General features: G+C 41.2%; 1 protein-coding gene across 1 annotated transcript; it reads right to left on the bottom strand.

The window, feature by feature from the left end:
- Window positions 1–359: 359 nt before the first annotated feature.
- On the bottom strand, window positions 360–14,045 carry aldh8a1 (aldehyde dehydrogenase 8 family, member A1). Its single transcript, XM_017488064.3, has 8 exons — window positions 14,036–14,045; window positions 11,816–12,063; window positions 8,947–9,094; window positions 8,389–8,544; window positions 8,155–8,304; window positions 6,984–7,240; window positions 3,684–3,845; window positions 360–1,258 (listed from the first exon to the last, which is right to left on the bottom strand). The coding sequence occupies exons 1-8, from the start codon at window positions 14,043–14,045 to the stop codon at window positions 806–808; spliced, it is 1,584 nt and encodes a 527-aa protein (XP_017343553.2). The 3' UTR covers window positions 360–805.
- Between the last annotated feature and the right edge of the window lie 249 nt (window positions 14,046–14,294).

Here is a 14,294-nt window from a genome sequence, read left to right on the forward strand (position 1 = left end):
AAGATCACCAGCATGAGCTTTTTATTTTATTAAGTTGCAAATGAATACAATCCCATCAATTCCAATTGTGAAGCTCAAAGTCGTTTATTTATCATGTCAAGGACATACACTACCGGTCAAAAGTTTAGGCACACTAACAACCCCCCCCCCCCCCCCCCCCCCCCCCCACACACACACACACACCCAATTTTAGAATAATAATAAAGTCATCAAAACTCTGGAGTAACACGAATGGAACTACGGGAATTATGTTGTGATAAAAAAAAAATCCAAAATAAAAAATTATATTTTTTTTAGCATCTTCAAAGTAGATGCCCTTTTCGCCTAGAATTTCCAGAAATGTAACCAGTATTTTTTATAAATAAAATGTCAGTTTTCTAGTGAAAGAAATGAACACGTCGGCACGATTATATCTTTGTCTGCGACACCGGTTTCACACGTTTAATCACACGCCTTCGGATCAAACGCTTTTTAACGATCGTGAGAAACATCTCAGTCGGGTGTCCACAAACTTTTGACCGGCAGTGCGCTGAAATGCTTGTGGCAAGGCTTGATGATATTTCATATTATGATAAACTGTAATGTCAGCTGATACAAACGGACAATTATCTCTGTGTGTAGAGAGAATATACGGTATGTGATATTATATAAGGCATCACTAGGTTTTTTTTTTAAAGGTAGGTATGATATTCAGAAATATTGTCTTATTCTGTGTTTAATTTTGAAATTTTGAAAGCATTTTTTATCATCTGAGTTAAACTAAGATAAAGCCACTTTAACGGTAGTGTATTAATCTGCGACGCCCTCAGTGCTTTACAGTAATAGTTTTAACCTCAGTGAAGAAGTGGTAGGAGTCTTTCCCTCCTTCTCTCCCGATGCCTGAGCTCTTCATTCCTCCGAACGGCAGGTTTAAATCTCGGATGAGCCAGCAGTTGGTCCACACTAATCCGGCCTGCAGCTGCCGAGCCACTCGGTGAACACGTCCCACGTCTCTGGACCACACCACAGCGGACAGGCCGTAGCGCACGTCGTTAGCCCGCGAGATCGCTTCGTCTTCTGTATCGAAGGGCGTCACGCAGGTGACGGGGCCGAATATCTCCTCCTGCATCACGGCAGAGGAGTCTGCAACGCCCGTGATCACCGTAGGCAGCATGAAGTATCCGGATGCGTTTCGAGGCGGGAGAGCGAGAGCGTCGACGCCCTCACCACAGTGCACCTGAGCACCCTCAGCCCTCGCCAGAGCCACATAACCCCGCACCTGAAACCAGGACACAACGGCCAGGGAAACCGAGTCGTTACGTAGCTTCATGTGAAACATGGTGGCGTTAGTTTTAATCCAAGCAGTACGTGTACTTGGACAATACAAACAAAATGCAAAATAGCTTTTCGCAATCATGGAAAAATCAGTACAGTGGCTTGAGTAATATTAACACCCTTTGAACTTTTACACATTTTTCCAGTGCAAAGAACTGCTTATGAAATCAAGTAAATATTAAAGGAATGTAGGAGTCCGATGGAGGAAGTAAAAAACTGCCTCGAGGAAACAAAAATGTGACAGGTTGAAGGGAAGCTAGGGACTTGAGACTTGTCTCCTTCTCTTAGAGGACTGACTCCCTGTTTAAAAAAAAAAAAAAAAAAACTACTTCTTTATGAGCTGTTAAATGAATATTTTAACCTTCACAAACCAATGGCAACATAAATGTAACAAAAAATACCACTGTTACATCTTATCATTGCCATTTAATATTTGTATTTCATGTCATCAGCACCTCAACTAGTTTCCTACCCAAAAATGGTTTCAAAGAAAAAAAAGGATATATATATATATATATATATATATATATATATATATATATATATATATATATATATATATATATATATATATATATATATCCATGCATCCATCCATCTTCTATAGCGCTTTATCCTTCTTCAGGGTCACGGGGAAACCTGGAGCCTATCCCAGGGAGCATGGGGCACAAGGCGGGGTACACCCTGGACAGGGTACCAATCCATCGCAGGGCACAATCACATACACACTCACACACCCATTCATACACTACGGACACTTTAGACACGCCAATCAGCCTACCATGCATGTCTTTGGACTGGGGGAGGAAACCGGAGTACCCGGAGGAAACCCCCGCAGCACGGGGAGAACATGCAAACTCCGCACACACAGGGCCACGGCGGGAATCGAACCCCGGACCCTGGAGGTGTGAGGCGAACGTGCTATATATACATATATAACTTTTATTATATTACAAGTGTATGAAAATACAAACGAACCTGTTTTGTTATTGTATCACACTATATTGCGTCCTCCAGTTGGAGTTGACATTTCAGTGATTTGATGCCTCTCCCCCACAGTTATATAGTCTGAGAGAGAGACTACAGAGTGGAGTTACAATCAGCAGCACGTCATAACAACAAGCTTCACGCTTTATTACTGCTTTTAATCTGTCTGTGAATAAAAAATAATCCCTCTCAGCAGGGTTAATGATATTTACTACATTAATTTCACATTTTACGTGAAAATATGAGAAAACTAAAAGGTCTAGCAAGCAATAAGACAGACCAATCACTCTCTCGCTCTTGTCACTCGCTCTCTGCTCCTATCAGGTCTCTCGCTCGCTCTCAAAAAGATCAAGTTCCAGGATATTGTCTAGAATCAGTATCCGGGAGACGTGGGATGCCTGTTTATGTCGTCATTTATTTTTTATCTTTCTTTTCATGTTACACATGACGCAGACTCGACTGTACTCGGACTCCAAAATGTCCGAGTCCACAAATCATCACTTACTGGACAAACACACGTTTGAAGGTAAGTTCGAAGACAATCGATTTTCTATCTGTCTTTGCGAGCTAACAAGCTGGATGCTAGCTAGCAGGGAAAGCTGCTATGATACTGTAGCTGTGCTAAGCTCTTGCTAACAAAACAAAAAACAAATACAGTATAACAGTAGGTCATATATAACATATGTGGGACAAAAGAAACTTTTAAAAATAAAGATACCGTATCATCGATTGATCTTTTAGGAATTAGTGCAGACAAAGTGTGTGATTTCGGAAGAATAGCTCGCTAGTTTTAGTGTTAGAGGCAACGATCATTCACCAGAATGCTAAGATTGTCTTTATCAACTGAAGTAATTACACTGATAATACTGATTTCGTTATACTAAATTCAGTGTAGTGTTGTCTCACAGCTCCAGGGTCCGCTGTAAGATCTTAAGCTCAGGTTACTGTCTGTATGGTTTCACATATTCTCTCTGTTTCCATGTGGGTGTGTTTCCATGTGTTCTCGGGTTTCCTCCTTAAAACTTGACAGTGAGTGGACTGGCTATGTTAAATCTCCTGTAAGTGTCAGTGAATGGTGTCCTGCGACGCACTGACATCCCATCGTCATACATAGTGTTCCTGGGAGAGACTACAGATCCACCGTGATAAAGCGGATACAGGATAAAGCGCTAACTGGAGACGAACGAATGAAAGATTGAATCATTTCAAGTCGCTTCTTTTATATATTTGCATCTGGAGGAATCCTGAATAAAGTTTGGTGTGTTTATTAACCATCCTTGAAGCCATCCAAAACCCAAATATCTCTTCAGTAACATTCAGCACTGTACATCTGAGAAAAAGTTTCAATCCAGTGTAAGAGTTTAATGATGACATTGTCTGACCTTCTTTAAGTGCTCCTTGCTCACAAGCGCTCCATTGTCGTTCGAAGGGTCAGAGGGCGTGCCGGTTTTCCACTGGCGAGCCGCCTCTACAAACTTTGCTAGGAATTGTGCATAAATGCTCCGCTCCACAAAGATCCTGCTGGTACAGAGACAAATCTCGCCCTGAGGAGGGAAAACAGGGTAGAGATGAGAGTTATATGGAGCATGAGCACCTCCATGTGGCGATACATAGTACAATAAAGTCATAAGTACTTCGTTACTGGGTCAATATCCATTCAAATGGATATAAATCTTTGGCAATAACATGTGAACATCATAGGGAATGTTGTTAAATAATCATGATTCGTTTAGGGCGCACGGTGGCTTAGTGGTTAGCACGTTCGCCTCACACCTCCAGGGTCGGGGGTTCGATCGATTCCCACCGTGGCCCTGTGTGTGCAGAGTTTGCGTGTTCTCCCCGTGCTGTGGGGGTTTCCTCCCACAGTCCAAAGACATGCATGGTGGGTTAATTAGCATGTCCATAGTGTATGAATGGGTGTGTGAATGTGTATGTGATTGTCCAGGGTCTACCCCGCCTTGTACCCAATGCTCCCTGGGATAGGCTCCAGGTTCCCCGTGACCCTGAAAGAAATAAAGCGGTATAGAAGATGGATTCATTTAGATCATTTCATAATACGTCATCTCTATACATTCTACCCGTTCATTAGTGTCGGAAATGATGACATTTCTTTACCTAATAATTATGTTTCGCGTTAATTTTTGACCATTTCCTGTAATTAAAGGCTTCGTATTTTAGTACAGAGGCTATGTACTAGGTATCTATGGGAACGGTTGTTCAGGGTCACAGCCTGTGTTGAGTGTGAGAAGTCGCTGGTGTCTGCATGGGTTACGTTCAGTCTGTTTAAATAAATTTTAAAAAAACAAGGTTTCCGTTAGTAACAACAATATTTCTGTCAGTCAGTCAGTCAGTCGAGCACGATTTATGGTATTTCAAAAACAGAGGAAAATGACCAGAACTTAAGATTTATAGATGAAATCGAGTTTGTAGTTTTACCGCGCCGTGTTTCGGGTACGTTACACTCGAAACAGCCGCAGCCTTATTCCCAAGCTTCGAATTTCCCACCCGACCCCGCATTCAGAACGTGCGGATCATTCAACACGGCGGATCTCAAGCGTTTTGACAGTCTGTGATGTTCGTGTCCGGTAAGTTCGTGTCCACTCACGAAGTTTCGTATATACAGTATAGTACTCGGTGTAAAGTCACTCAATTAATATATACAGTATTGCAACTATATTATCATGAAAACTAAAATAACGGATATGGTCTTATCTCAACGTCAGTGTGTTCTGAATCCTTCTTTATGATCGGATCGTTAATAGACTAAAGAGTTATCCTGTAATACTCAAGTTAGCAGATCTTAAGATCGGACTCCTAATTATTGAGTGATTATTTTCAAACTTCTGTTAATGTTATTTATTGACTTTTTTTTTTTTTTTTTTTTTTAAAGAAAAATTTTTTTACTGACAAATTCGTTGTCCTTGTTACATGCACAATGCAGTAAGTGTGATGCATATTTGAGTGGAGATGTTATCCTTTGACCCATATGTCTGATGGTAATGTCAGAGCAAAGGTGGGCGTGTTCTTCAAAAGATCCTTTTTCGGGACGTTCACCCTCACGTCACAGTTTGGCTGCATGGAGTGACCGTGCTCAGAACTCAACCGGTTGGACAGCGAAGTCTCTTTTTGTCTTTGCGCTCATGCGCCCAAGCTGGATTATTCTCATCGATATTCTATGTCTTTTTAAAATGATGTTCAGTTGGCGTTTTGTTGACTAACCTTAGCAAACCTCATTACCGTGATACATATTGCGTATTGTAAAAACATCGTCCTGTATCACGGGCTGAGATTTTTTTTTTGCTGCATCATCAGTCTGTAGCTAAAATTACAAATTGCTGAGTTCTCAGCAAAACCCGTGTCAAGTTTTCACAACAATTATACCCAGGATCAGAGAAGGGCCAAATTACATCTCAGTATAGACAAAGTAGACTCGCTTTATTTGAAATCTTATGGTATCTTATAATATATCTTATATTTTGACTCACTACTTATCTTTGAGTCAAAATGGATCTTTTGGTAAAAAATCATTAAAGGCGCGACATTTCTTTAAAAATATTGCGTGCTTGGCTAATGATAGTATTCCTACATGATTTATAAATAATTATTATATGATGAATAATATATTAGAGGTTATGTTGGGATCATTTTCACTAACTGAGACTAACCAGGTGAAATAAAAGTCTTATAAATGCCTTGTGTAAATTTAAAACAAAAAAAAAAAGTCAGGTTAGGGATTCATCTGTCTCTTGTTTATGCCCCCATCTACCTCAGGATGATTCTCAAGCATAGAACTTTTGGAATATTTTTAAACTTTATTTCAATTAATATTTATAAATCATTATTTTTATTAGGATTCTCCCTGATTTCTTTCCCCGCAATCTGGCCAATTCTCATTCTGCCTTCTTCCACATACTTGGGCACACTGACGCCCGCAATCATCTAGTGCTGCTTTGATTGACAAGGGAGAAAGAGTATGTCAATCCCTCCCACCCAGAAAGCATAGCCAGTTTTGCTCCCTTGGCTCCACCTATCATCGGGAATCGAACTCAGAATTCAGTTTGATTCACGATACTGGCTTCCCGATTATATTCTATTTGATTCTTGGAATATTTTGGACAGAATTTTAATGTAGAAAAATTATGACTGAAAAGGCTTCTTTTTTTCTTTTTTTTTTAATTTAAGAATTATAAACAGTGCAAATCGTGTCCATTTCTGTCTGTATAAAACTTGATGAACAAAATATACTACAGGTTTACCATATCTTAAAAATAAATACATAACTGGAAAATAATAATAAATAACTCCCAAAAAATTTGATTCATTTAACAAAGTTTCTGACCCATGGAAAAAGAGCTTCATAGCAGCACCTGAGGCGTCATTTTAACTCGAAACAGAGCTCCAAAGTCGGCTAAAATGCCGCATCGTCTTTCTGTAGATTGGCTGGTGTTGTTTAAAAGCCACTGAAGAGCTCTTTTAAACTGTTATAACATGGTTGAATAAGTGTTGTGCAGACTGGGGACCTCTGGTGTTGAAACAGTGCAATTGCATTAAATAATAGACCGCTCAAATGCACAAAAGTGAATTGTGAATCACAATCATCATTAGTACATGATTGGTAGTCTGGAGTAAAAGAGTGAGCTGATTGGCTAGGTGTAAGAGTAAGAGGGAGTAAGAGAGCTCACCTGATTGGAGAAGCTGGAGCGCACGGTGGTACTGATGCACTGTTCGAGGTCAGCATCGGCGAACACGACAGCTGGGTTTTTTCCCCCGAGCTCCAGAGAGAGTTTCTTGCAGTAGGGGGCGCTGCGCTCGGTTATGACTCGAGCTGTAGCCGTGCTGCCCGTAAACGAAATTAAGGGCACATCCGGGTGAGACACAAGGGCATCGCCTGCACGCGGACCTGTGCCGAACACTATATTCACAACTCCTGGTGGGAAACCTACACACACACACACACACACACACACTTACTGTTACCACTCAAAAGTGGATTATTTTCCTATAACAACACACAACAGGGTTTTATTCCTTATATACCACAACATTTTGCCGACAATAAATTTTTTTGTATCACACTTTTATCACCTTATAGTTGTTAATGTTTTGGAACATTAATTTGGTATAAGTTCCTGTTATCACTTGTGTTATAGCAGCTATAAAGAGTTGTTCTTTTTTCTCTCTCTTGAAGTCAATAAGGTAAAACAAATCCAGCTGGTCATTTTATAGAGAAAGTGCGAAGTGTAAACTGCTTTTGTCCCATTTCCCATGAAAACATAAAGTTATGGCTTCACATAGAAAGTGCTGACACTGGAGACTCCTTACAAAAATTCACCATACAAGTACTCACACAGGTGAGTTACTATAGAAACGCTACCATATTAGAACAAGCGCATTAATATAAACCTGTGATTTGATTTGCAGCGGGAACTACTGTCTGATCCTGATCTGCTGCTCTGGAAAATGAACCAACACCTTCTGACCAATTACAATCGAGGATTGAACAGCGCTGTGGAATAAAAACAAAACTCCTATTCGTCAACAAACCATTTAAACCATTACGCTACGTCTCCAGAGTGGGGAAAGCTATCTAAAGTTTCAACTCCTGACTGGGCCACAGACACTGTGAGATGTAAAACTAGCTCACTGTGAGTGATTAGCGCCCCCTAGTGACCCACACTGTGTTTGATGGTTGTTCAAATGAATACACTTTTCCTGCATATTTACAGTGTATGTTGTCAGTGCAAGAACTTTATTAGAGTGATTTTATTTACTGAGCAACATACTGTATATCAATTAGACTTTAACTGCACACACACACACACACACACACACACACACACACACACTCCTCACCAGCCTCTTCCAACAGCTTGCACATCATCCAGGCAGTGACTGAGGTCATCTCACTGGGTTTGGCCACCACTGTGTTCCCTGTAGCCACAGCAGGAGCGATCTTCCAGGTAAGAAGATACAGAGGCAGGTTCCAAGGACTGATCAGACCAGCTGTGAGGAAAACAAGTGTCTAATATCATCTCCCTCTATCTCTCCTTCTCATTCACACACACACACACACATATATACACTTACCCACTCCTACAGGGTTTCGCACAGTGTAATTGATGCAGCCCATGTGGTCCATCTGACTGCAGTCGGTCGTGTGGTGCTGGACGGACGAAGCAAAAAATCGGAAGTTGTACGCTGCACGTGGGATGTCGACATTTCGGGCGAAGCTTATCGTCTTGCCTGAGTCAGAAAAGATGTGGTGAGAGACGGAGGAATGGTGGAAGGGGAAAAAAAAACCCAAATACAAATCTGTATGAAACAATTATGCTGAATAATTGAGCTCCCATTATTGGAGCCATGTTTTTATATATTTATTTTTGCCTTGGTTATGCCTTCAGCAGATGACAGCAACACAAAAGTCTCATTTTTAACATGTGTGCACTTCAGTGTATCAGTATGTAGTCTGTAGACACACTGATTGTCGTACCATGTCATTCCCTATAACTCCTCCACCTGTACATGTGAGACAGGCTTGCACTATGCGAGTATAAAATAATATAAGCTAATGGACATGTATACTAGGTCTATATATATATATATATATATATATATATATGTGTGTATGTGTGTGTGTTGTATTGCCTTGGTCTTTAGATTCCGCCTGGGCGAAATCCTCCAGGCGAGCTTCTATCAGATCAGCAAGTTTATTCAGAACCCGAGCTCGTTCTGCTGGACTTGCAGCTGACCAGCCAGGAAACGCTTCTTTAGCAGCCTTCACTGCTGCCTCCACCTTTGATTACACACACACACACACACACACACACACACACACACAGTTTTTTTGTTTGTTTATGACAAACACAAAAGCTTTAGTTTTATGACCTTTTTTTTTTCTCTCTCTCTCTTTTCAAATAGCAAAGAGGCAGGGAATATTTGCATGGATCAGCAGTTATTATACGGCAGGCAAGTCTTCTAACCCTAAATCTCCTGTGTGCAAATATGAAAAGTTATATAGTTAAAAGTCGAAGCATGATACACACTTACAAATGAAGAGTGTGTAGAGTATATGCTATAATATGGAATTTTGTCCTGTCTAAACATACTGTAGAATTTCACCCTCATAGTTTGCATGAGAAATTAAGACATGGATGGATTAACGGCACACGTCATTACGTCCCCACGCCACGCCACGCCACGCCGTCTGACGTCCCTCCAGAATTTCACTCATCGACATGCAGTTGGTCTTCGTTATGGGACCGTATACAGTTTTGGGTGTTTTTATTTTTAATTTTACGAACGCTTCAAGTGCGGTTAATTATTCGTCATGCTGTACGTGCTAATAGACGACTGCTTGAAGCCGTGGGCTGCGTCCCAAACCGCGTACTTACCGTCTATATAGTAGCTGATATACATGTATCTCGCCTACTATATAGTAGGTAAGCGCGCGGTTTGGGACGCAGCCGTGCTCTCTTGTTTGCCGTCAGACGGTCGAGCGCTGCCGTGTGTGTACGTCTTCTGTCACACAATGCGGTGAAAACTCTCACACGACGTTAATAGTGTGATGAAGGTGTGTACGTGTCTGTAACGCACGTCGATAATGCGACTAAAACAGGAATACTCCACACGTCTTAATTCCATTTGTGTTTACTTCGAGTGTGACTTTAATCGGATTAAGGGCATCAGTAATCACCGTTTACATGCCAGTTTCTTAATCAGAGTATCGTCTTAATCAGAGTATCGTCCCTGCGCACCCTGTAGTGTACGTGTACGCACAAACAGCATATTATATATATATATATTTTTTTTTTTTTTTACAAAATGTTCACAATTGCAATAATCACCAAAATAAGTTCTACTCCATCTAATATGTACATACACAGAGTTTGTAGAGTACATGACATTGTAGGGAACTGTGTCATATCCACATATACTGTGAAGTTTAATCCACAAAATACATATTCACTGAAATAAAGACATAAATAATAATAATATTAATATAATATAATATAATATAAATACATGCATCTGGTCTATTTTCGAATGGTATAATGAATATTTATTATATAGGTCTAATTATGCACATAAATACATTCATATAGCTACGTCTGAGTAATATTGTTATAAATATATATACGATTTTATACTATTTTAGCCGCGTTCCGCTGACTCGCAGCGTGTTTTTCTCGTTTGGTTGAGGTTGAACTCTGAGCACAGACCCCGGCTACTTTTTAATCATTATCTCCGGGAAGACAAGGGCAAAGTGCACCCGACTGAAACGCCTACTCATGCGTCCAGAGCAGAGTCTCTTTCTTCCACACAGGTGCTAATAGGTGTTAAGTAGCTCAAGGTAGATGAGCTTTCACTTATACGGGGTCATCTACGCTCACAGCCGCTCCTAAGAGAGGTCAGAGGAGAGCAGAAGGGGAAAAAATGACCATCTCAGAACGGCTACAACAGCAGCCATGAACAAGAATCTAGGGCTACAGGCTTCACACAAACTGTCATGGTGGAGATTTTTAAAAGACCTCGAGATGCTTTTGTAATCTTCAACTGGTCAGATCCGGTGCCCATAGTAGTAGCCTCACATTCCTGTTCTTGGCTGCTGCTTTTCTGCTCACCACAGTCGTAAAGAGGGGTTATTCACATTATCATAGCATTTCCTGTCCGTTTGTCTGGACTAGTCTAGTCCGGACACTCTCTTCTGAACTCTTTCTTCGACAAGGCGTTTTCCACCCACGGAACGATCGCTCGACGGATGATTTTTATTTTTTTGCTTTTCGCATCACAAACGCTGTCACATGTTGAAAATCCCAGATCAGCAGTTTATAAAATACTCAAACGAGCCCATTTGACACCAATGAGTTACCCCCCCCCCCCCCCCCCCCCCCCCCCATTCTATTGTATGATATGAAGATGAACCTAAGCTCAGATGGACCTGCACGTACCTGCATGATTGTACAGTATGCACTGTTCTGCCACATGATTGGCCGATTGTATAATTAATTACAGGTGTTCCTAAAAGAAAAAAAAAAGTCTATATTTGTAGATTCTGTACATATCTGTCTGGGTGGCCGTCTATCCTCATGAATCAGTATCTGTAGCACACTTCAGTACTTCGTGTGCTGGCGATAAAAACGTGCAGTGCACGTGCAAGCAGCAGTCCTGTTTAAATGACTATTCGACAGGTCATATATTCCTCTCCTGTCAGCATGACAACTTTGTCAGGAGTGAAATACACGATCTGTGAAGTAATAACTGCGGCACTGGGGCATGCAACTGTGTAAATGCATGTTTATTTAATCAGCAACTAAACGCACAGGCTCAGTTTGGTCAGCCATCAGTCCTGATATATCACTGCACGAGTTTATCATCAGAGATGAATCCAGCACTGGTCTAAACCGATGTTAGACTGCCTGATTAAGACTGCTATTGTTTTATTTCTCACGCGCATTTGAAATGTTTTCAGTACAAGTCGTGGAGTTCAGGTGTGCACCCAGTGCACGCTCCTCACCTCAGCCACGCCGCTGTCCGGTACTGTGCAGTACAGCTCTCCGGTGGACGGGTCGTATGAGTCTACGTGCCGGGAGCAGGGCACGAACTTCCCGCCGATGTAGTTCTCCAGCACGAGGGTCACGGACATGTCGGCTTTTCTCAGAAACTTTCTGCAGCACGCGGTGAGAAACCCGAGCAGTAAGAAAATAATACGCGCGCTGGGATGATTGTTGCCAGATCGTGCTGTTTTCTCCTTATTTGGCGATTCTATTTATTTGGACTTTGGACCAAGTCATAAAACACTTCAGGGTGCACTGTTAGAGGAAAACAAATCAGCGTTACCCAGCACATCCAACAGCTTCTTTAATGTATTAATGAATAATGCATCATACTTTTTTTTTTCTTTTTTTTTAAACTGTTGTGGAATGTTCACAAAACAAGTTGGGTTTATCATCAGTCACTTCAGCTGTAAACAGTTTTGCACTGAATACAGTCCATCATTTTTCTCTCTTGAAGTTGATAAACAAAAAGAGAAAAAAAAAGAAAAGCAGGTTTATGTTACTTAGACATTCACACGGTGGGAACATTCGGTGGCTCAAACGGTTAAAGCTCAGAAGGTAGCGAGGGGTCAAGTCCCAGCTCTGCCAACCTGCCACTCTTGGGCCCTTGAGCAAGGCCCTTAACCCTGTCTGTTCCAGGGCTGCTGTATCATCTCACTACCAGCTTCCTAACACGCTGGGATATGTCAAAAATGTATGTAAACTCTGCTGTAATGTATATGTGACAAATGGAACGAATGGTCTGCACTTATTTAACCTTAGATGTGTAAAACTCTTTGGAACTGCTAACAAAGAGTTAGACACATGTCTATGTAGGTGTACATGATAAAACGACCAATGACCCATAAGCATATAAACTGGCAGCTCGCTTAAAATGAAAACGTAATGAGAGTTATCAAAACATACACCGATTGAATTCCTTCCAGTGAAGACGGGGAAATTATCCACCCTTACCCAAACCAACCAAAAGTTCTTATCGGTTTTGAATAATTGTTCGATCCTATAACTAGGAAACAATCTGGCAACCAGGGACCTACAGTTAGTCTTCGCATTGGTTGTCATGAGCGTGATTTCATAATCAGTGGTTTTATAATTAACCAAAAGTTTCAACACACTTCGGCGCACAGAAAATGGCAAGTGTTTTCAGTCCAGTGTGTAGTTTTAAACTCCACCCAAATGCCCAAGACAAGCTTTAACAGTCATCGAGGTCAAGGACCACAGCTCTTAAAGTGTTTCTAAGTATTCCAGTATGGGGAAGCCTTCAGGACAGAGGACTGTGATTTATCAATAAAATGGCAAAGGAACAACTGTTTACAGCTCCTATAACCCTACTATAATGTAAGCAACAACTATAAACAAATCAGAAGTTTGATGCAATATTATTTACTTCACATAAAACTGTCATTGTTGTCGAATTCCTGTGATATAAGAGGAATAAAACACTTCGGGACGTGCTGTTATTATAAAATCATCAACTTCTGCTTCACCTTTTGGCCCGTCCTGTCTTATTTCTTACTATAAATGGGTCTTACTTATGTTTCTGAAATGCCTCGAGCAAAGTTTCCTAATAATAATAATGCTCAAGTTTAAACAAGGAGAATTCCACGCCAATGGAAACGACACGACAAATCTATTCCTTCTGGTCACTAATTTTCTATGCCTCGAATACCCATAACATGTACACCGATCAGCCATAACATTAAAACCACCTGTATAATATTGTGTCGGTCCTCCTTGTGCCGTCAAAACAGCTCTGACCCGTCGAGGCATGGACTCTACAAGACCTCTGAAGGTGTGCTGTGGGATCTGGCACCAAGACGTTAGTAGCAGATCCTTTAAGTTGCGAGGTGGGGCCTCTATGGATCGGACTTGGGGAATTTGGAGTACGAGTCAACACCTTGAACTCTGTCATGTTCGTCAAACCGTTCCTGAACAATTTTTGCAGTGAAAGGACACTGCTATTAGGGAATACCGTTGCTATGAAGGGATGTACTTGGTCTGTAACAATGTTTAGGTAGGTGGTACGTGTCAAAGTAACATCCACATGAATGCCAGGACCCGAGGTTTCCCACTTTAGACAGGTACTAATCAGTGCATACTGGGAACACCCCATAAAGCCTGCTGTTTTGGAGATGCTCTGACCCAGACGTCTAGCAATCAAAAGACGCTCAGATCCTTACGCTCTCCCATTTTTCCTGCTTCCAACACATCAACTTCAAGACGTGACTGTTCACTCGCTACCTAACATACCCCCACCCCTTGACAGGTGCGACTGTAACGAGATAATCAATGTTATTCACGTCACGTTTCAGTAGTTTTAATGTTACGGCTCATCGGTGTACTTCAAATAGGAAGGACGCTATTAAAGAAAAGATATTTCAGATATTTGACCTTGATGCTGTTTGGATCTTTTCCAAAATCTCATCAGTTCATTTGCTG

This window comes from Ictalurus punctatus, chromosome 15, assembly GCF_001660625.3.
Source record: "Ictalurus punctatus breed USDA103 chromosome 15, Coco_2.0, whole genome shotgun sequence".
In the NCBI taxonomy this organism is placed as follows: domain Eukaryota; kingdom Metazoa; phylum Chordata; class Actinopteri; order Siluriformes; family Ictaluridae; genus Ictalurus; species Ictalurus punctatus.